Source organism: Staurois parvus, unplaced genomic scaffold (assembly GCF_062004578.1).
Source record: "Staurois parvus isolate SC_StPar_1 unplaced genomic scaffold, SC_StPar_1.0 ptg002113l, whole genome shotgun sequence".
NCBI classification, from domain to species: Eukaryota; Metazoa; Chordata; class Amphibia; order Anura; family Ranidae; genus Staurois; species Staurois parvus.
The window spans coordinates 5,348,827-5,372,947 of NW_028319909.1; the positions used below are offsets into that span (position 1 = coordinate 5,348,827).

The 24,121-nt window shown below is 42.0% G+C and overlaps 1 protein-coding gene across 1 annotated transcript in view; it reads left to right on the top strand.

The window, feature by feature from the left end:
• Positions 1–1,512: 1,512 nt before the first annotated feature.
• The window catches only part of LOC149432778 (uncharacterized), a 72,830-nt gene continuing 50,221 nt past the window's right edge, over positions 1,513–24,121 (top strand). The window contains exons 1-9 of the mRNA XM_089665042.1: positions 1,513–1,542; positions 4,700–4,814; positions 8,470–8,616; positions 12,634–12,774; positions 13,891–14,022; positions 14,875–14,985; positions 17,753–17,899; positions 19,781–19,924; positions 21,945–22,208. Of these exons, the coding sequence (XP_089521168.1) occupies positions 1,513–1,542; positions 4,700–4,814; positions 8,470–8,616; positions 12,634–12,774; positions 13,891–14,022; positions 14,875–14,985; positions 17,753–17,899; positions 19,781–19,924; positions 21,945–22,208 (1,231 nt within the window). The remainder of the gene's footprint in view (positions 1,543–4,699; positions 4,815–8,469; positions 8,617–12,633; positions 12,775–13,890; positions 14,023–14,874; positions 14,986–17,752; positions 17,900–19,780; positions 19,925–21,944; positions 22,209–24,121) is intronic.

The following is a 24,121-nucleotide window of genomic DNA, read 5'->3' on the forward strand; positions in this document are numbered from 1 at the left end:
GCAGCCCACTGCTCAACCGGCCTGATACAGCCTAAAAGGCTTCTCTGGAGCCACCAGGAAATGAACAGCGAGATGGCTTAGATTACACTATGGATCACGTTCCTTCTCCCCTTCTGATGTAGCTTCTTTCTCTTCAGATTTTTTTAAAGAGCCAAAGTTCTCCCAGAAGAAACCAGCAACCTCTCCCATGGCTTCCCCTTTCTGACTCTGATGTCTTCTCTGGAGCCACCAGGAAAGAACAGCAAGATGGCATAGAGGACACTATGGAGCAAGTTCCTTCTCCACACTCAGCAGCAGAAAGCAGCTCCTCTAGTTCTGATGTAGCTACCTTCTCTTCAGATTCTTCTAAGGAGCCAAAGTTCTCCCAGAAACGACCAGCAACCTCTCCCATGGCTTCCCCTCTCTGACTCTGACGTCTTCTCTGGAGCCACCAGGAAAGAACAGCAAGATGGCATAGAGGACACTATGAAGCAAGTTCCTTCTCCACACTCAGCAGCAGAAAGCAGCTCCTCTAGTTCTGATGTAGCTACCTTCTCTTCAGATTCTTCTTAGGAGCCAAAATTCTCCCACAAACGACCAACAACCACTCTCATGGCTTCCCCTCTCTGACTCTGATGTCTTCTCTGGAGCCACCAGGAAAGAACAGTGAGATAGCATAGAGGACACTATGGAGCACGTTTCTTCTCCACACACAGCAGCAGAAAGCAGCTCCTCTAGTTCTGATGTTCTGACCTTCTCTTCAGATTCTTCTAAGGAGCCAAAGTTCTCCCAGAAACGACCAGCAACCTCTCCCATGGCTTCCCCTCTCTGACTCTGACGTCTTCTCTGGAGCCCTCAGGAAAGAACAGCGAGATGGCATAGAGGACACTATAGAGCACGTTCCTTTTCCACAGACAGCAGCAGAAAGCAGCTCTTCTGGTTCTGATGTCGCTACCTTCTCTTCAGAGTCTTTAAAGGAGCCAAAGTTCTCCAGGAAGTGACCAGCAACCTCTCCCATGGCTTCCCCTCTCTGATGTCTTCTCTGGAGCCACCAGATGGCATGGAGGAAACTATGGAGCACGTTCCTTTTCCACATACAGCAGCAGAAAGCAGCTCCTCTGGTTCTGATGTAGCTACCTCCTGTTCAGATTCTTCTAAGGAGCCAAAGTTCTCCCAGAGGCAGTCAGCAACCTCTACCATGGCTTCCCCTCTCTTGCATCCTCTCTTGACCTCTACGCTCTCTGGAACAATTTCACGACCAACTTTTCGATAGAGATAGGCACGATGGAAAAAATATATTTTGTTTTGTCTCAGATTAATTTGTTTAATTAATAATTGTGTTTAGTCAATTTATTTGTTATGTTAGAATGATTCGTTTTCAGTATTCTTTTCATATGTTCAGATTCATTTGCATATTAGTTTTTCTTTAAAATCGATTCAAAATGAATTTGAATCTGAAAATGAAGTTGAAATCGAATGTGAAAATGAATTTGAATTTGAGTTAGAAAATTAATTTGAAATCTAAATGGAAACATGCTGCAATTAATACAGATATACAATAAGGTATAAAAGTGAAATAAGATGATGATTCCTACTTAGGCTGCTTTATAGAAGAGAATAGAAAAACATCTAGAATAGAATATAACAGATTAGAATGCAATAGAATAGAGTAGAATAGAAAATAAAGGAATAGAATAGAAGAAAACAGAATAGAATGAAAAATAATGGAATAGAAAAGAATAAAACAGCATAGAATAGAATAAAAAAGAATAGAATGGAAAATAAAGGAATAGAAAAGAAAGGAATAGATTAGAATGGAATAGAACAAATAAAATCAAATAAAATAGAAAATAATAGAATAGAATAAAATAGAAGAGTAGGAACTTAACCATCTTCCGAAGTTCTAAATTGGAATTTTGATATTGGAATTTTGGAATGCAGCTATATTTGTTCTAGTCTGTTCCAATGAAATAAATTGTGTAAGATATATATTTGGTACCGCTGTCATGTGTAGTGATAAGAGTACAAAGTCAAAGACGTGAGTCAAGAGCGGTAGTACATCACATACACGGACTATAACAAGTAACAAAACATTTGTCATATCAAAGGTACATTGAAACATTTTAACATAGGAACGGTATGAATAACAAGAGAAGAACCATACACCTGTATCACGAAAGTTGGAGTGGATGGATGAGATGTCGCTGTGAATACTTCACAGAAAAATACATCGGAAAAGATCTCAATTCCTAGATCATCCCAGAAGAAGAACCCAGAAAAATAACGAGAGGGGAAATAAAAGAGAAAGAAGTGCGGGAGGACATCAAGAGCTCCCCAAACCCCAGGATCTCAGTACTTATAACGACGTGTAGCTAGCGGTCAGCATGGTAGGGTAGGCCTGTTGGATCCATGGGGTCCATATTTTAAAAAATTTGCCACGCGTAGCCAAAAGAATGTTTGAAAGCTTTTCATTGGTGAAGAAAAAGTATAACCAGCGGCAACTTTCCAGTGGTGTATTTAGGTTTTGTGCTGCCATAGGCAACACAAGAATTGGATGCCCCCCTGAGGAGAGAGCTGGACATTTACCAACAACACCACGGCCCCCCACTTGAGGTAGCCTTCCACTAATACACATCCCACCCCCACAACCAGAGAGAGAGAGAAAGACACTCACCTTCACAACTCCAGACATCCCTGGGAATGAGAGTCGGGCTCTACATACACCATCAAGCAGCCTCTCTTGGATCCTACCTGGACCCCATGCCATTTGTGTCCCTTCGTCTGTCCTTTCTTCTGAGGGGCTGCCCCCCCTGAAAAATGCCGCCCTAGGCAAATGCCTTGTTTGCCTTGTGGTAAATACACCCCTTAAACTTCTGTAAAAGATATGAACTGTTGTTTCCAAGCCTTCACTATGGTTTGTTTTGCCACCAGTGACACTTAAGTAGCCATTTTAAATTGGTATTTGGTGAGGCCCTGAGGTTTCAAGTTTAATAGGGCATGCCACAGATCCCTTAGGAAAGGGCAGGTTCTTTTTTCTCATTTCTATTTGGTATAATATCTTTGTATACAAAATATTTTCAATAAAATATAAGTTGGAAAAAAGAAAGAGTTTTGTTATAACTGTTTGATAAGTGCAAAAGTAATATCTGTTGATCCTGGTAGAAATCTTGTTGTGCTCTCTGTCTACTGTCTTATCCATAATATTGTTTCCAGCTATCACTGTAGATCAGGGGGTCTCCAAACTTTCTAAAGAAAGAGCCAGTTTACTGTCCTTCAGACTTTAGGAGGGCCGGACTGTGGCCATTGTGAGCAGAAAAGGTCCCAACGTCAGATGGAAAAAACAATGGTCCAGCGTTGGTGTCATTGGGAGAAATTGTTCCCTATCATTGATGTCATTTGAACGAAGTGTGCCTCAAAATTGGTGTCATTGGGAGAAATTGTGCCCCATCGTTGATATCATTTGAAGGAAGTGTGCCTCATCATTGATGTCATTGGGAGAAATTGTGCCCTTTCATTTGTGTCAGTGGGGGCGGAATTATGCCACATTGTTAGTGGATGAAATAGTATCCTGAGGACCGGATGAAAGCAAGCAAAGGGCTGCATTTGGCCCCCGGGACCACTGCTGTAGATTAAGCAATACTTTCCCCTATCTATGTTATGAAGATGAGAAGAGGGGGAGACATTGTGAAGTCCTAATGCACTTCCTGTTCTAGGGTGACCACGCTGCTCCTCCATAGATATAGTACAACAAGTGTTGCCACTCTAAGACAGGAAGTGTTACTGGCTGGATCGCCAGTTATATATAATAAAAAAAAGCCTAAAAAAGGAAGCCCAGAGCAGCCACCATATTTAAGACCTGGGCAGCTGCTATAGATTGCATTTTGGTTTACATTTTAATTTTATTTTATACCCTGTTTGTGATATCAGCAGGAAGCCAATCAACCATAACTATGTTCAGTATCCCCCAATATTAATTATTTTAGATACAATATGAATACAATTCTAACAAATATCACAGATCATATACAGTATGACCTCTCAAACTATTCAACAACAGAACTATTCACCTTCCTGCTCCAGAAGAGCTTACAATCTGTGTCCCTGTAACAGACACATACACTAAATATGGAAGTACTTTGACATTAAGTATATATGAAACACTCTAGGGCAAGGGCAGACTGACAACTCATGGGGCCCCCAAGCAATAAGGGATCATGGGGCCCCTGTGTCCTTGCCCACACTCAAAGCACACCCAAAAAAGCCTATGAAGGGTACCAGAGGCATTTCATGGGGCCCTCTACTGACCCCGGGCCCTCGGGCAGTGCCCCAGTGCTCGAATGGTCAGTTCGCCCCTGCTCTAGGGCACTTTTGCCTTGCAGCCCTGGGGCTATTGGTTCAAATCCTGGCCAGGATTGAAGGGGGTTTGTATATTCATCCTGTGCTTGCATACCTTTCCTTTCCCACTCAAAAGACATGCTGGTAGATTCATTGTCACCTTTCTAAATTATCCCTTGTATGTGAGATAGGTGCCTTAGATTGTAAGTTCCTTGGGGGCAGGGACTGATGTGAATGTACTTTATGTAAAGTGCTCTGTGAATTGAAGATGCTATGTAAACACCTGTCATAAATAAATAAATACAGTTTTCATATATTGAAGATAGTATTCATATTAGGGATTCTGTCTTTCAGTCGATAATCATTCTTCTTTTCTTTTTCTCAGGACATTCTCTTTTGCTCCAAATGTGTGGGGGTAAATTCCTGTACAGAACCTGTCATAAATGAGACATGTCAGTCTTCTTACAGTTGCGGCTTGGTCTACAAAGAGACCACTGAAGGTAAGCCTAGCAAAATATTTCTACAGTATGATTTGCTTTTCCATTACTTAAGCAGGACTGCACCCAATGGAAATAATTCCATTCTAAGTATTATAAGATTGATTTTCTGCTGGGTTTGTGAAGGATTCCTGATTCTTGAAGGCTTCATTGTCTTGGCCATGCTTGTCTTACAGTGGCTCTAGGCCAGCAATGGGCAAACTACGGCCCGCAGGCCGTATACGGCCCGGCGGACCTTTTAATCCGGCCCGCGGAGCGTGATAAAAAAAAACACAGCCAGGGCAGGCAAACATTGGCTGTCAGGATGTGAGTAGGTGGGGCAGCGTGACGAACATGAGGGGAGCTAGGCTCCTCTCACAGTCCGCCCTGAAGACTGGAACGGCGCGGGAACACGGCGAGAGGAACGCGCGGAGCAAAGGTAAGTGAATTGACACAGGGGGGACTTGGCTTACTACTTGGGGGGGAATAGTACTGTGGGGGATGAAATACTATATGAGGGATGAATTAATATGGGGGATGAATTAATATGGGGAATGAATTACTATATGGGGGATGAATTACTATGGGGGATGAATTACTATATGGGGGATGAATTACTATATGGGGGATGAATTACTATGGGGGATGAATTACTATGGGGGATGAATTACTATATGGGGGATGAATTACTATATGGGGGATGAATTACTATAGGGGGATGAATTAATATGGGGGATGAATTACTATATGGGGGATGAATTACTATGGGGGATGAATTACTATATGGGGGATGAATTACTATATGGGGGATGAATTAATATGGGGGACGAATTACTATATGGGGGATGAATTACTATGGGGGATGAATTACTATATGGGGGATGAATTACTATATGGGGGATGAATTAATATGGGGAATGAATTACTATGGGGGATGAATTACTATGGGGGATGAATTTCTATATGGGGGATGAATTACTATATGGGGGATGAATTACTATGGGGGATGAATTACTATATGGGGGATTAATTACTATATGGGGGATGAATTACTATGGGGGATGAATTACTATGGGGGATGAATTACTATATGGGGGATGAATTACTATGGGGGATGAATTACTATATGGGGGATGAATTACTATATGGGGGATGAATTACTATGGGGGATGAATTACTATGGGGGATGAATTACTATATGGGGGATGAATTACTATATGGGGGATGAATTACTATAGGGGGATGAATTAATATGGGGGATGAATTACTATATGGGGGATGAATTACTATGGGGGATGAATTACTATATGGGGGATGAATTACTATATGGGGGATGAATTAATATGGGGGACGAATTACTATATGGGGGATGAATTACTATGGGGGATGAATTACTATATGGGGGATGAATTACTATATGGGGGATGAATTAATATGGGGAATGAATTACTATGGGGGATGAATTACTATGGGGGATGAATTACTATGGGGGATGAATTTCTATATGGGGGATGAATTACTATATGGGGGATGAATTACTATGGGGGATGAATTACTATATGGGGGATTAATTACTATATGGGGGATGAATTACTATGGGGGATGAATTACTATGGGGGATGAATTACTATATGGGGGATTAATTACTATGGGGGATGAATTACTATGGGGGATGAATTACTATATGGGGGATTAATTACTATGCATAAAAGTTTTGTAAAATAACTCTTTTTATGCTTTTCTACCTTAAATTAATCTAAACATTTAATGTTACAAATTTTAATTTAATTTATATTAATTCACACATACACATCATTCATCTACTCTTGGTCCGGCCCCCGGGTCCAATATATGAACCCATTGCGACCCTCAAGTCAAAAAGTTTGCCCACCCCTGCTCTAGGCCCATTAATATGTCTAGTCTTGTTTTCTATGTATGACCCTTAAAGAATTTATTGTCTTGGCCATGCTTGTCTTGTGGTGGCTCTAGATCCTTGTAGGCTGTATTATCTTTGCCAAGATTGCCTTGTGGTGGTTCTGGGTCCTCTAGAATGTCTAATCTAGTCTTATGATCCTTCAAGGCCCTATTGTGTCTACCATGCTTGTCTTGTGGTAGCTCTAGGTCCTCTAGTACAGTAGTCAACCTTTCGGACCTCACTGACCACTAAACTCATTTTTTTGAATCCCGCAAGCCACTAACATAAGTTTTACATGCCTTATACACACAGTGCTAAGGCTCTCTGCACCCCTACACTTGGATCACACTTTTGCCGTATACACACAAGGCTCTAGCTCTCTGCCCCTTCTGCCACCCCCTCCCACACTCTGCATCACACTGTTGCCTTACATGGACTCATCATTGGAACTCACCTCTGCAACCAGCCATGTGCTCGCGCTGCCATTGGAATTCCCCTCCTTCACCACCCACTCTCTGCACTACTCATGGCGCCTCCCTCTAAGTTCACAGGAGCTGGAATTACAGAGGAGGCATCGGGTATCAATTTGTACTGACAGTATTGATGTGACAGCGCGCATTGAGAGCAACACTAGAAACAACATTGGGTGGTATGAAGAAAACACACAGTAGGGGTGCTCAAACAGTACCACAAAAAACCTGTTTAGAAAGAGACAAGGACTGGCTGGGACAAGGCAATCTCAGGCCTTTTGTATGTCTACATTTATTTATTTCAGGTGCTTATATAGTGCCGTCAAATTGCTTTACATACATATATTGTACATTCACATCAGTCCCTAACCCTCAAGGGGTGTACAATCTAAGGTCCATAACCCTCAAGGAGCGTACAATCTAAGGTCCCTAACTCACATTCATACATACACATACTAGGGACAATTTAGACAGGAGCCAATTCACCTACCAGCATGTCTTTGGAGTGTGGGAGGAAGCCAGAGTACCCAGAGGAATCCCACACAGGCACAGGGAAAACATGCAAACTCCAGGCAGGTGGTGCCGTGGTTGGGATTCGAACCAACGACCCTAGTACTGCCAGGCGGAAGTGCTAACCATTTAGCCACTGTGCTGCCCATACACAAGGAAGGCTTTTACAGGTAAATATGATTAGATGCATACATGTATTAAATGCATATACAATCTAATGGGAATGTGTTACTGAAATGAAACCGATATTGAAACAAATCTAACACTGAGAATATATAATCAGTCTGCTGCAGGCAGAAGGAAGCATTTCCTCAGTCTCCCCTTCCCCAGCGATCAGGCTTCAGAATATACAGTAACTCTGTATTAAGTCACAAGGTGAGAGGCTGAAGTCGGGGCTGATCTGTGTCAGACATGTTTGAACTGCAAAGGCGTGAAAATTCACATGATTGTCATCTCTGAGCCAGAATCTCAGTCCAGAAAGAGAATGATGATCCTGGGTGATGCCTGAACAAAGATGGCACCGGCCTTCAGGAGGGAAAAACAGATAAAGGTGTTGTCAGGGGGAGTACTGTAATCTCTATGAGTGGTAATAAATACCTGGAAGGGTTACAATGACACTTAACATGCATGGACTTAGCATTAAGAAAAACCTGATCCTAGGTCCACTCACAGTATATTGAAAATAATTAAACAGGTATTGAAATTGGTTTTGTGGCCAGATTAAAACGGATGATGAGGATTATTATTACAGCTATATAATATTACTGTATAAATTATTATGCAGATGGGAACAGCTCTACATCCTACCTAAGGTCATGTGTACCGACAAGCAAGTGTAATAAGGTGGGCAGCCTCAGCTATACTGGTGGCACAATCAAGATTGGGATTTCATGCTGTGACGCCGATAACTGTACTCCACCTCTACCTCAGTGTAAGTTCATTTATTTTATTATTATATTATTTACAATATTAGATCATATTATTTTTATATTTGGTCTTACCAACTTGGTAGTAAAACTGCAAAAATAATATACAGCACTGGTTTAGAAAATCCCAATGTACCCCTAATAACGTCCATTACAAATGATAAATAAATATATATCATGTTATGATTCTATATGGTTTAATTTATTTTATTTTATAAAATAATATTTTATCAAATATTTTAAAAAAAGTCATATTTGTACAATTATTTTCTTCTTGATAAATAAATGTGTATCAATTCATCCAAGAACCTATAAAAACGGCAACATATATACACAAATGTTTACACCATTCAAATGTGTTACTGCGGCTCAGCGTCTCATACTGTGCTTGAAGTCTTCTGTAGATATCGGCAAGTTTTACGCCTTCGTTCACAAGAAACGTCATCACCACACGCTGTCCCATGCACGCACTAACACTGTTGTCTTCCATCTTGATTACCGTTCTCTGGACTGGCCCGCGACATGTGTGCCGCCTATCAGTAATAGGATACACTTGCCACTTACTACTGCATGTAGTGCAGCCACGCTAGCGTCCCTTTTCATACCTGGAAAATGAAAAGTCCCAGTTTGACTTGAACACCCCTTGATTAAAATCAAAAGTCCCGGTTTGACTTGAACACCCCTTTTATAAACTCAAAAGTCCCGGTTTGACTTGAACACACCTTGTTTAAACTCAAAAGTCCCAGTTTGACTTGAACACCCCTTGTATAAACTCACTGGTCCTGGTTTGACTTGAACACCCCTTGTATAAACTCAAAAGTCCCAGTTTGACTTGAACACCCCTTGTATAAACTCAAAAGTCCCAGTTTGACTTGAACACACCTTGTTTAAGCTCAAAAGTCCCGTTTTGACTTGAACACCCCTTGTATAAACTCAAAAGTCCCGTTTTGACTTGAACACCCCTTGTATAAACTCAAAAGTCCTAGTTTGACTTGAACACCCCTCGTACTATATGGCCTACAGATTTGAAATGTTTCCAGTGAAGGGTACTGCGAAAACTACAGCATACAGTTCACAAGAAACCTCATCACCACACGCTGTCCCATGCACGCACTAACACTGGTGTCTGCCATCTTTATTAACGGTCTCTGGACTGGACCGCAACCTGTGCGCAGCCTATCAGTAATACGATACACTTGCCACTTACTACTGCATGTAGTACAGCCAATCTAGCATACCTTTCATACCTGGAAAATGAAAAGTCCCGGTTTGACTTGAACACCCCTTGTATAAACTCAAAAGTGCCGGTTTGACTTGAACACCCCTTGTATAAACTCAAAAGTGCCGGTTTGACTTGAACACCCCTTGTATAAACTCAAAAGTCCCAGTTTGACTTGAACACCCCTTGTATAAACTCAAAAGTCCCGGTTTGACTTGAACACCCCTTGTACTATATGGCCTACAGATTTGAAATGTTTCCAGTGAAGGGTACTGCGAATACTACAGCATACAGTATGAAGATATTTTAAACAACTTTGCTCTTCCAGCCTTCTGGCAACTCTTTTGGAGAAGACCCTTCTCTTTTCTAGCATGACTCTGCCCCTATGCAGAAAGTCAGCTCCATAAAGACATGGTTTGATGAGTCTGGTGTGAAGGAACTCAAGTTTCCTGCACAGAGCTCCTGACCTCAACCCTACTGAAAAACTATGGGATGAATTGGAACATCCATAGTAAGTCATCCAACATCGGTACCTGGACAGGACTATTCACCATTCATCCAAGTTCTCCTGGATGTTGGGAATGCTCCCCACATTTATAGCCACAAGGATAAGTCATATTAATCAAATCACCCCATTCTTTATACCTTTTTCCACATATTTCAGATTTCATGGCACCATGGTGATTGGATTACATAATTAGGGCTGTTTGTGTTTACAAACTATCACACCTCTCATCATATTTCATCATTACAAGGCACCAAGGCCATGGGATCGTCATTTTCGCTCTGCAATGGCTTTGTTTATAATCACAAGGGTAGGGTTAATACCTATTATCAAACTCTTAGCTTGTTTACATACAGTCAGGTCCATAAATATTGGGACATCAACACAATTCTAAATTTTTTGGCTCTATACACCACCACAATGGATTTGAAATGAAATGAACAAGATGTGCTTTAACTGCAGACTGTCAGCTTTAATTTGAGGGTATTTACATCCAAATCAGGTGAACAGTGTAGGAATTACAACAGTTTGCATATGTGCCTCCCACTTGTTAATGGACCAAAAGTAATGGGACAGAATAATAATCATAAATCAAACTTTCACTTTTTAATTCTTGGTTGCAAATCCTTTGCAGTTAATTACAGTCTGAAGTCTGGAACGCATAGACATCACCAGATGCTGGGTTTCATCCCTGGAGATGCTCTGCCAGGCCTCTACTGTAATTGTCTTCAGTTCCTGCTTGTTCTTGGGGCATTTTCCCTTCAGTTTTGTCTTCAGCAAGTGAAATGCATGATCAATCGGATTCAGGTCAGGTGATTGACTTGGCCATTGCATAACATTCCACTTCTTTCCCTTAAAAAACGCTTTGGTTGCTTTTGCAGTATGCTTTGGGTCATTGTCCATCTGCACTGTGAAGTGGCGTCCAATGAGTTCTGAAGCATTTGGCTGAATATGAGCAGATAATATTGCCTGAAACAGAATTCATCCTGCTAATTTTGTCAGCAGTCACATCATCAATAAATACAAGAGAACCAGTTCCATTGGCAGCCATACATGCCCACGCCATGACACTACCACCACCATGCTTCACTGATGAGGTGGTATGCTTAGGATCATGAGCAGTTCCTTTCCTTCTCCATACTCTTCTCTTCCCATCACTCTGGTACAAGTTGATCTTGGTCTCATCTGTCCATAGGATGTTGTTCCAGAACTGTGAAGGCTTTTAGATGTCGTTTGGCAAACTCTAATCTGGCCTTCCTGTTTTTGAGGCTCACCAATGGTTTCCATCTTGTGGTGAACCCTCTGTATTCACTCTGGTGAAGTTTTCTCTTGATTGTTGACTTTGACACACATACACCTACCTCCTGGAGAGTGTTCTTGATCTGGCCAACTGTTGTGAAGGGTGTTTTCTTCACCAGGGAAAGAATTCTTCGGTCATCCACCACAGTTGTTTTCTATGGTCTTCTGGGTCTTTTGGTGTTGCTGAGCTCACCGGTGCGTTCCTTCTTTTTAGGAATGTTGCAAACAGTTGTTTTGGCCACGTCTAATGTTTTTGCATCTCTCTGATGGGTTTGTTTTTTTTTCAGCCTAATGATGGCTTGCTTCACTGATAGTGACAGCTGTTTGGATCTCATCTTGAGAGTTGACAGCAACAGATTCCAAATGCAAATAGCACACTTGAAATGAACTCTGGACCTTTTATCTGCTCATTGTAATTGGGATAATGAGGGACTAACACACACCTGGCCATGGAACAGCTGAGAAGCCAATTGTCCCATTACTTTTGGTCCCTTAAAAAGTGGGAGGCACATATGCAAACTGTTGTAATTCCTACACCGTTCACCTGATTTGGATGTAAATACCCTCAAATTAAAGCTGACAGTCTGCAGTTAAAGCACATCTTGTTTGTTTCATTTCAAATCCATTGTGGTGGTGTATAGAGCCAAAAATGTTAGAATTGTGTCGATGTCCCAATATTTATGGACCTGACTGTACTTTTAGAGGTCTATGATAGTTGAAATGGGTTTCTATAACCCTAAGGATCTATTTAAGGCCCCATACACCCTTAAAACCCACCTGAATTCCAGCTCCAAAGTATTTTACCAAATTTTATCGAAGCAAAAGCTGAACTTTAAGGGTTAACCTTATCCGCATATCTGCTGAGCTTACATGTAGCCACAGTGTTCTGCTTAACTTATGAGATCAAAAATATGTCTGTGAAAAATACTTTTAATTCCCACTTATATTTTACTTTCTTCGAATGTGTTTTTTGAAAGTGAAGTTGTTATCTTCTAACAGGGCCAGCTAACAGTTCCCAGGCCAATGGACTAACTTGCCCATCATGTCGATCTAAAACGCAGGGACTGTGTAATCAACAGACGAATATACAATGTAACGGCACAGAGCAAACTTGCCTTTTTGAATATACCAGATCATCAGGTATTTCAAAATTATTTTATGCTTGTATGTAATTATTTGCTTTAATTGAAGACTATTTGACATGCCTCCCCTCACCGAAATGACCTTTCAGTGCTGGCTTTCAAAATCAGTCCAGTAAATCCTTTCAAAACTTTCATTCTTTAATAGTAAAAACAAAAAAAAAGGTTATACTCACACATTAAAAATATGGGAATACAAAATATGCATTGAAATTCTGAAAGGCTATGGAATGGTGTTACTATGGGGGGGGGGGGATTTGGAGGGAGTTAGGGGACTCTGCAGCAGACCTGGTGGCCCTTTAGAGGAAACAGTTTCTGGAGGTAATTGTATGGAATGGGGTCTCTTCAGAAGCCTGGAGGGACTGTAGGGCTCTGTGAGGGCTGGCGGACACTGTTGGAGGTACTTTTTTTGGGGGAGGCGGGGGCTGAAAGCTTTGCAGCAAGTTGGAAGGGCTGGAAGATGCTGGGTGGTACTGTGGGTACTGAAGGCTCTCAGAGGGCCTGGGGCACTGTGAAAGGTTGGGGAGCACTGTGGGCCACTAAAGAAGGTTGGGTAAAACTATGGGAGCTGGAAGGCGCTGTGGGAGTTTGGAGGTTCTGCAGCTGCCTGAAGGTCGAAAAAGCAGGAGGCTTGAGAATCTAGTGCATTCCACCATGATTCTATCAGCATCGGCTGCTCAAGCCCTGAAGAAGGAGGAGCCTTTTCGCCTGAAGACCATTGACTGTATTTGATCCTCCTAACCATTAAACAATTGAAACAAACCATTAAGTGAAATTAACTTTTGCACCAGGTGCTCCTGAGTACAGATCCAGGTATTTATCATCTGCGGAATGATCCTTTTGTCAAGTTCAGAGAGGCAGAAGCTTAGGACCAGTAGAAGGTCCACATGCACTATACTTCCACCATGGATGCTTCTTGGGAGAAAACATTTCACTGTATATCCATGAGAACCAATTCTCACTGTTATCCATCCAGCACTGGAACCCGTCATTCCAGCGATGGACTGATGATTTTATTATTTTTGGACAGTCTCAGTATTTCCTGTTTCCTTAACACTGATCTTACTTGTTTCCTGAAATTGGTTTTACCTTTTTGTTAATTGTATGTTTTCTTCAGTTTCTAGTGACAGTGCGATGGGCTGCGCTACTTCAACCTTCTGTGATATGGCAGATTATGCCTACGTATCTAGCAGTTACAATATTTCCATGTATTTTTTCTGTTTCCCTGCAACAAACAGCAATGCAACAGGTAAGAAAGAGACTTCCATTGTGTCTATGAAGGTTCTCATGTTTCCAGGTCATGGTATATCTAGTAAAAACTTATTTACCTTGAATGGATATAGTGAGCAATAAGTACTGATTGCAAAGTAAACACTGTTTACTATGATTCAGTTTTGTGAAGGAATAGGAGTCCCTATACAGAGATCTCTATTCATTCACATGCAAAAAATAGTAAAAAAATCTAAAATAATAATAATTTAAAAAATTTAAATAAAAAATGTAAAATAAAATTAAAAAAAAAAAAAAAAACATAGTAAGGTTTCCTTCATACAGAGGAATGCTACAGTGTATGCCCCAGCAAGGCCATGTTTACCTGCATGTGGATGCACCAGTGTTCTGTGCATCTCCACGCAAGGCAATGCTATGATTTCAGGAAAGAAAATCGCATCTTCTATGGCTTGCTTTATATTACTAAAGAGCATAACAGCCCACAGGAGGAACCACTGCTTGTGATGGGGAAATAGATATTTACCATCCTGGTTGGTGAAATACTTACAGCAGATAGGAGGCCTGTTTTAAAAAATACAGCCTGCTGGAAAGGTAATTATAAAGCCTCTTCTTTTTTCAGGTGTACCTTTTTCCTATTTTGACCCCGTATTGACAAGTTCACTCTAACTGCATCCACAAAAAAACAAGTCCCTTCCCCTGCCAGACAAGACTGTGCTCTGTGACAGAGCTGTGTAAATCCAAGGACTGGAGGGGCAGAAATATAAATAATTTTTTATATATATATATATATATATATATATATATATACATATATATATATATATATGCTTGTCTGGAAGTCATCTTTATTACACATTATTTTGTATTTTAGGCACCTCATGTGTCATCTGCACTTCCGGGACTTCCTTAACATGTAATGGGTCATTAAGTGTAATCCCCGCAAATTCCCGCTGTGCGTCTGCTTACACGATAACTACTGCAAGTAAGAAACAAAAAGTGTTTTTTTTTCCTTTTGTTCTTTTGGTTCACTCTCTCCTCTCTTCTATAAACTTTCTTGCTTGTGTATACACTATATCTAAAAATCACAAGGGGCTAAATAAAAAGAATACATAAACATTTTTTATCAGCTGCATAATAAAAATGTTACATTTGCTTTCAGCTCAGAAGGGATGGCTGCCCTGGGGGCAGTGAGGATTTGGGGGGTTACGCTAGAAAGAGTGATTTGAAGGGTGGATTTCTGTTAGGAAGGGGGATTTGTGCTAGTACGGAGGATTGGAAGGATTGGTGCTAGGAGAGGAAATTTGGGGAAGGAATAGTGCTTGTAGGAAAGGGATTTGGGGGATTTGTGCTGGGAGAGAAGGATTTGGAGGAGGCAGGGGCAGACTGACCATTTGGAAACTCAGGCGATGCACGAGGGCCCGGGGTTAGTAGGGGGCCCCATGAGATGCCCCTGGTACCTTATTCATAGGCTTTTTTGAGTTTGGGCATGGACACGGGTCCCATGATCCCCTATTGCCCCGGGGGCCCCATGAGTTGTCAGTCCGCCCCTGGGAGGAGGGTGGAGGATTTCTGTTCAGAGGGGAAATTTGAGGGGTAGTGGATTAGTGCGTACTCTTCAGCGCTTCAGGAAATGAATAGCCAAAGGAAAGCCAAGGGGACCAGGACAGAGGTGACCAAAAGATGATGCTTTAGGGGTGCAGCCCTCATCAGACGGGGACATCAACCACTAGATAAAGAGTAAACAGGTGGTGCACACATCTAGTGCATTATCCAAGGTTTATTCAAAGGTATAAAAGACAAAAACATACTCACAGACAAAGCATGTATCAAAAGCTTTTGAATAATGAAGATGGCCACAACGGCAGGCAAGGTGTTCCAACTTTCAGTGCGGTCAAAAGACTGGCGCGTTTTGGGGACGAGTCCCTTTCCTCAGAGCTGCAGAGCAGCTTCTTGGACTGGTTCAGATGTGATGTGAGTGAGGTAGACCGATGGTGGAAACAAAACAGTGGTGCTGCTGTTTAGGTAGTGGATTAGTACTAGGAGGGGGTACAGGATTCGAGAGGAAGAGGATTCGACCTGGGAGGGAGGTATTTAGACTGGAAGAGGGAGAATTTGTGTTTGGGGAGAATTTTGGCTTGCAAAGAAAATATATACTTAGGGGGATAAGTATGAAGATTAGTGCTCACATTTTTTTGGGGAGGAGGGGGGTTGTTGACACGTAATGTGAACACATTTGAGGGGGGCGCTATTTGCCATCTTCATGATGGGTGCTAGATGACCTTGTCCCAGTACTACATGCCTGATGAAGGGGTCCTGTGCAGCTCTGAAATGTTGAAACGTTGCACTTTCTTTCATGATGTGATCTTTTTGCAATAAAAAGATAAAGCTTGTCCCAGTACTGTCTGGGCCCTAATGTGTTTTGCGGCAACTGCCAATGCATATGGCGGCTACAGAATGAGGCACTGATTGGCTGCTCAATATAAAATAGCTGCCCAGTGGCAGAGGAAGTCCAGGATGTAAATGTGGGCCTTGGACGATGCCTCAACAAAGATGGTGCCATCCCTTTTTAGAGAAAGGATAAAAGCATTGTTGGGAGGAAGGGGTGGGCTGTGTTTATTTTTTGTTTCTGAAAGTGTTACACTTGCTCCTTATCAGGCATACACGCAATTAACATAAAAATGAAGGGTGTTCAAGTCAAATCTGGATTTTTTATTTTCCAGGTATAAAAAGGGATGCTATCGTGTAGTAGTAAGTGGCAAGTGTGTCCCATTACTGATATGTGGTGCACATGTCGCGGGCCAGTCTTGAGACATTAATCAAGATGGCAGACAGTATTGTTAGTGCGTGCATGGAAGAACGTGTGGTAAAGACATTTCTTGTAAACAAAGGTGTAAAACCCGCTGATATCTACAGAAGACTTGAAGCACAGTACAATGATGAGACGCACAGCTGCAATAAGACATTTGAATGGTGTCAATGTTTCAAAAATGGCCGTACATCCATCAGTGACAATCACGGTTTTGGTGGTTCCCAGCCCACAGCAGTCATTCCTGTGAACATTCAGGTCATGGAACACCTAATCCTGGATAATCGTCACATAACCTGTTGTGAAATTACACAACAGATTAATCTATCTGTGGAAACGGTGAACACAATCATTCATGAACATTTGTATTTCCGAAAAGTTAGCGCATGCTGGGCACTGAGACAGCTTTCTGATTTTGACCGGCCTGGTTTGATCACGAAGGGCGTCTTGTTTCTCCAGGATAACACTCGACCTCATTCTGCTCACTACAATACGTGCACATTACAGCAATTTAGCTGGGAGGTATTGCCACATCCCCCTTAAAACCTGGACCTAACTCTGAGTGATTCCCACCTGTTAGGACCCCTAAAAGAGTACCGCAGAGGTCAACATTTCAACATGGATGATGCAGTGAAGCCAGCTGTCCTAGGATGGTTCAGGTGTACTGACAAGTCTTTCTATGCCGAAGCTTTCCAGGCATTAGTTAAATGCTGGGATAAGTGTAGGAATGTAGCAGGGGAGTATTTTGAAAAATAAATGCAGTTTTCACTCCTTGAAATTTGTTCTTTTATTATATAAACTGAAAAGTCCCACTTTTATTTGAATGATTCTCGTATATCTGATACTAGGCCCACTTTAAAGTCCACGTTAAGCAATTTCGGAAAAACCATAAGGCTTGCTTTGTTTTCGCCAATGTTTTAAAGCACTGGTATTCATTTTTCAGATGAAGTTAAGGCATACGATTTCTTCCGAACTTGGGTTCCTGTAAGTAAGTGTAATATCACTGGTTCCATAACTGCATCTGGTGCCAAGTTCTCAATGGGTATAAGCTGCTGTGTTGGAGATGGCTGTACCCCAACAATACAAGACAGTAAGTGCATCTACCCTTCCTACTCAGACAAAAGGGAACTGTACATGTGTGGGACTTTCAATATACCTTTGGACGTCATCCAATACACAAGAGAATACAATTTATTTAAAAAAATCAATTTTATTCCAATTTAATAAAAAGTATTAAATCTAAGAAAACATTAAAACACAACCACCACTATATCTACTGTATATGCTCATTAATTAGTCTATGCATTTCACGGCTTCCATCACATCCTCAGGACCAACGAGACATATAAGTGGTTTAAGGGATTGTGAAGGTTATACATTCATATAAAATCAAGTACCCCAATGAGTAAACTGAGGGAAAAGAGAAGCCAAGAGGATTATCTATCTTTGCTGCTGCTGCTCAGTAAATGTGCCTGTTGACCCATGACTAAGGCAGAGCTAATGCAACTCTGTCCAACCATTCCCTGCAGCAACAGGTCACTCTTAGAGTGCTGGCCAATTCCAATGAATAAAATTAAAAATACCAACAACAAGTTACAAAGTCTTCCACAACTCTGCTCCCTGCCCCAACCTCATCTCAAAATATCAACCAAACCGCCCTCTCTGCTCCTTCCTCTCCTGCTCTCTAGCTCCCCTGTTGCCTCTTACTTCCAGAAGTTCTCCAGAGTCTTCGTCATCCAAGGAGCTCCCTACCCCAATCTGTCCTGCTATCTCTTAGTTCATCTGTTCTGCTTCCCTAGTCTACGCATTAAAAGTGTGATCTCTCGAACTCATAGGGTTGTGGCAAGATAGCTATAACTCACAATCTCAGTAGAGTTGACAAACATTGAATCCATCCAAATGACATCTTGGAGATTGTAGAAAGTTTAAATCAAACTTGTGCAGATCTTAACAAAAGAACATCTACATAGTTCAAAAGATCACAATATGACCAGCTCAAGCAGAATACATGTGATCACTTTGGAGGCTAAAGCATACAAAACGAGGGTGGAGCTAACTACACAAAGTACCCCCTAGCTAGAGGTAGGACAAAATATTAACAGGCAAATAAATAGACAAAGCATGTGTAACATGAAATACCTCCTTCAGATGATCTCTGAAAACTCATATGTTCAGGCAAGAATATCCCATACCTACCAACTTTTCGAGATGGGAAGGAGACACATCTATTAGCAAAAATATGTAGACCTAGGACACACACCCCTTGCCACGCCCCCTTAAAGGAGAATTATGCAAAAAAAGATTAGTTAAAGCCACAAGTGCTTTTTTTTTAATCACTACTAATCCTTTATAGTGGCTTTTGAAGTTTAACCCCTTGGCGCCGGTGCCTCCCGGCCCTTTAAGGGTTTCAGAAGCCGGGAGGCGGGGCAGGGTTTAGGGTCATGTGATTGCTGTGACATGCCGTCACATGAACGGGAAAGGTCTTGATCGAAAGAGGAGATCGGGATCTTTCTGTGAGTATCGGACATGTGTGCTGGGAGCGCACAGGGCGCGTGCTCTCGGCACATATGTTTTCCTTAATTGCACACAAATGTCACTTGGCGTCAAGGCCCAAACATCGGGAGGCCGCACATTTGCGTGCAGCCGGTGCCAAGAGGTTAAAATGCAGCAATTTAGAAACTGGAAGAAAATTTTGCACTGGGAAACACTTTCTGAAAGATAAAAAGTGCATTTTGTATACAACTATATAAATCAGACCAAAACAAGGGACGAATGAGGAGAAAAGAGAGATCAGGGACAGTTGGGAGCTATACAAATGAATCTTACTTTTTTGAACAACTCATCCCTTCACAGTTATTACCTTTTGTATGACTCCCTCTTCACTTCAGATTGTATGATCTCATGAGCAGGGCCCCCCAACTTTCTTGTCTTGAACTGTATTCTAACTGTTTTGTCCCCCTTTATTTTTAAGCGACATCTACAAGCACAGTATCAAATGGTGTGCAATGCAAAACATGTATCGCTAAGAACTCCAGCTCCTGTGAGACTAACACCACCATAAACTGTACCGGACAAGAGGCCCAATGTGCGAACTATGCCGTGACAACCACATATGGTAATTCCATACATGTTTGCTAACAACTATATACTGTATATTGATGCAAATATGTCTTGTCCTAAACTTTGTTTTAAATGAGTGTGTTAGGATTTTTCTCACAGCAATACATGATAGGCAGGGAAATAGTGAGCAAGGATTCATTCCTTACTCTTCCATGTAAGAGTGTTGATGCTTGGTGATTGGTTCAGTGCTGTCACATAGAGGTAGGCAGAGAGTCCTGAGCCTTGTATGAGCTCCAACCAGTATTAACTTCAAGTTTACATGGGACCAAAGGAGGACTAGTTGGTGGGTGTTTTCCCCCTGGGCCGGTACAAATAAGATATGTGGGTCTGGTAGCCCATTTACCATTCTGATATCAGTCAAAGAACAACTGGCAATCAACAAGAGAGGGACTGGCACTCGGTGGCACATGCTTGATGTTACATAGCTTCCTGCTTGCCATTTAGATCTGCAATTGCAGAATACGATGGAAGGAAGTCTTCCACGGCCATTTTATTTGTGTCTCTGAGGTGCCAGGTGACCGAATGTGGAAAGCTGCAGAGCAAACCAGTGCCCGGTGTTGGAAGTTGTGTAAACTACAGTATTTCCACTTTTCACCAGGTCCACTATACAATGCAGAAACATTCTCTACCCATGGAATTCTGCCCCACCATTACAAGGTTAAATTGAAACCATGGCACAGCTGGCTGTGTTTGGTCCTCAAGCCAAAGGTTTCCCAATCCTCTTTTGAAAAGGGCTCCATTTCTATAGCCCGCATGTCAGGAGAGCAAAGGATATCTGCTGGGCCACCGTTAAAATTAACCTGTAGCTTTATTTAACAATGGCCTATACACATTCTGTATTGGATTGCCAATATTTAACTCCAATGCCCCTACATAAATCTTAGATCTCCTGGAATTGAAGCTGACCTCTGGACTTCCCTTCAGCCTTGCACAGTTGTAAAGGCTTCTCTCCTCTATTGAAATTACTTACTCTTACACCTCCCACAATGTGCATTAGAAGCTATAGCAATTCAGGCAGAGCCTGCCCATTTCCTGGCTGGAGGACATCCACCATTATCTAACCTTTCTTCTCCAGCCTGACTGTCCCTAGCCCGCCCCTTTAATTATTTGGATTTCAATGCTCTCAATCATGGAGGCTTAGCATCACATGTGGACTTTAACTAGGGTAGTCTACATGTAAATACAGCCAGCATGACATCCACCCATTAAAGAGTTACGGAATTTCCAAAATTGCATATTTGCATAACTTTAGTAACCTCCACTTCTCAAGCAGTGAGGAAGAGGGAGGCCTTTCCCCTGGCTATATGTGATGCTCTTAAAGTGATAGTAAACTCTAATATTTTATTTTTACCTACAGGTAAGCTTACAACAAAGCTTACCTGTAGATAAAATGAATATCTCCTAAACGTGCAACGATTAGGGTGAGTTGGGCGCGGTCTTTCTGTTCAGTCTCAGTACATGACCAAACAAATGGGCACAAATTTTCACAGACACCCTCCAAAATCTTATGGAAGAACAGAGGATTCTACTACTAGTTGCTTCTCGATGACCCCTCCAGAGTTTATCATCTGCTGATCACTCTTTTTTCATAATTTGAGAAGTAACAGCCTAGGAGCAGAGCAAGGTCCACCTACACTATACTTTCACTACTTATCAGGTCCTTTGAAGGAAGACACACTGCATTGTATATCCATCAGAACCAAACCTCACTTCTATTGGTCCAGTGTGATCATAAATGTGTCAGACATCCACACCAAGCTGGCCAAACCATGTCTTTACTGAGCTGGGTGTGACACACATTACACAGGCATGGTCCACATCCGTTAGATTTCAGAAGTCCGGAGAAATGTCATCTTTAGAGTGCAATGTGGATGGGAACTGGCTGTAGGAGATCACCAGCACAAAGGATGAATGAAAAAAGTAAAAACCATCATTTAAAAAAAAACAATTGTATATATATGATACACTTTAACAAGCGTTAAAATGCAACTTGTGTAAAAATTCTCTTCCTGCAGGAATCTACTCTTCTACTTCAACGGTTCGAGGCTGCGGTACTAAATCTCTGTGCGATGCTCAAAACTATTCCTACGCTATGAATTATATGAGTCTTGTAAATCGCTTTGCTTGTGAAAGCACCACCACTGCGGGCACCACTCCGAGCACCACTCTGGGCAATGGGGGAAACAGCATCATCACTCCGACCAACGGGGGAATCATTTACCTGCTTCTTTCCACAGCTGCCACCATGATTATCCTCCACCAGTTTAATAAGGATCATTAAACATCTTTGGACTCATGCTATTGAAATCAAGAACGGAGCATGAATTCAGGGGAAAAGAAAATGCATACTGCTAGGACTGGAAGTTCAAAATGAAACTTGCATTAAACAACTTGTTCATGAATGCTGTGTTCTGTGTGAATGTAACACTTTCAGGTATTACAGTACTCCCCCCCCCCAAAAAAAATACATTCATCTTCTTTTGTGCTTTTATCTCCAGAAGGACAGCACTATCTTTGTTTAGGAATTTTTAACTTTAAGGAAACATTTTGACCCTAATGCATTCTCTGCATTAAGGTAAAAAACCTTCTGCTTGCAGCCCCGCTCCCTACCTTATACTTACCCGAACCCAGTCACATATCAGCACTGTGAACTAGAGCAGAGGCTCCCCCAGCTCTCTTCCTCCTCATTGGCTAAGAGACAGCAGCGGGAGCCATTGCAATAACAATCATTGAGCAGGGAGTGGGGGGTGGGGCCAAGCCATGTTATGTGTTTCATTGGACACATAGAGTGCGGCTTGGGAGCGAGAACATACGAGTGCCCCCATTCCAAGTGGATTGCTATAGGGGCGCTTGCAGAAGCGGACTGGGCATGAGAGGAAATTGCCCCCTAGGCCACTTTGATGCCCCGTAAAAGGCCCACACCACTTTCACCACAGACATGCTTAAAGGCTTCCTGATGAAGAGAAGTAAGAAGTCCCCGCCAGTGTCCTACCAAGTGCGGGGTGAGAATAAGGACAAAGAACAGGCTGCCTCCCCAACACGATGATGTATGCCGTGTCTCAGTTGAGGCTGGCTCTCTGCTCCACAGGTGATTCTCCTCCCCCAGGCTGCTGCGACTGAGCCACCCTGGCTCTCCCCTGCAGCTCCAGTCCACCCCCCGCCGGTCAGTTTGGGAACCCAGAGTCGATGCAGCAAGCGCTGTCCATCTCAACCTGCCCGGTGAGAAAAGAGTACCTGGAGCCTAGCTTCAGCCTGAGATGGGGGTTGGGAGGAGACAGGGAAGATGGAGAGCATGTTGCTGCACCATGGGACTCAGGGCTGTACAAAAGATGCCAGTCAGCCCCAGGCGGGACCTGAGAAGAGAAGGATCGGGTCTTCTCTGTGTAAAAACATTGTACAGAGCAGATAAGTATAACATATTTATTATTTTAAAGAATAAAAAGATTTAGAATCACTTTAATAACATTGGAAAAAAATCTATTTATTCTTAATTGTTTGTAAATATACAGTATATCTAGATACCTTTTTTCTTTTTGTCTATTACTCTGAAAGTAACACAGTGCTACAAAGGTGGACAAGATAGACATTCTATTAACCCAATTGATTGCTTGATCATGTGTGATTTTGTGAATACTTGCAAGCCAACCTGAGAATAATCTAACAATAAAGGAATTATACAAATCACAATGCATGCATTTTAAGTGAAATGTGTAAAAAGCCTTTTTGGCATATACATGTTGCCCCGGCCACATAGCATTGAAAATGGCAAACTAATAAAACCACCCAAGCATGGCAGACGTCCTTGTCTGCTTATACAGTCCAATGAGCACCGAGGGTCCAAGAGCTCTACATTTTTGAGAGTGGTGAGAGAGTTCCTAATGGAACATGTGCTAGCCTCCTGGACTTATAATGAATTCATTTTGAAACTTTTACAATTTATTTTGACAGGAAATGTTCTTACATTTAAATGTCCCCACTACCTCCAGGTACAGAGAGTAGCTATGGGGACCAAATGTACCCCATATTACACTAATATGTACCTGGGGGGGGGACATGCTATGTTTCCCAGAGAATATCTCCAGACCAGTTTGCACCATGTAGTCATATGGTACAGATATATTGACGACATTCTTCTGGTTTGGTTGGGGACAAATGAGCAATTAATGACTTTCATGAGAGACTTGGAGAACAG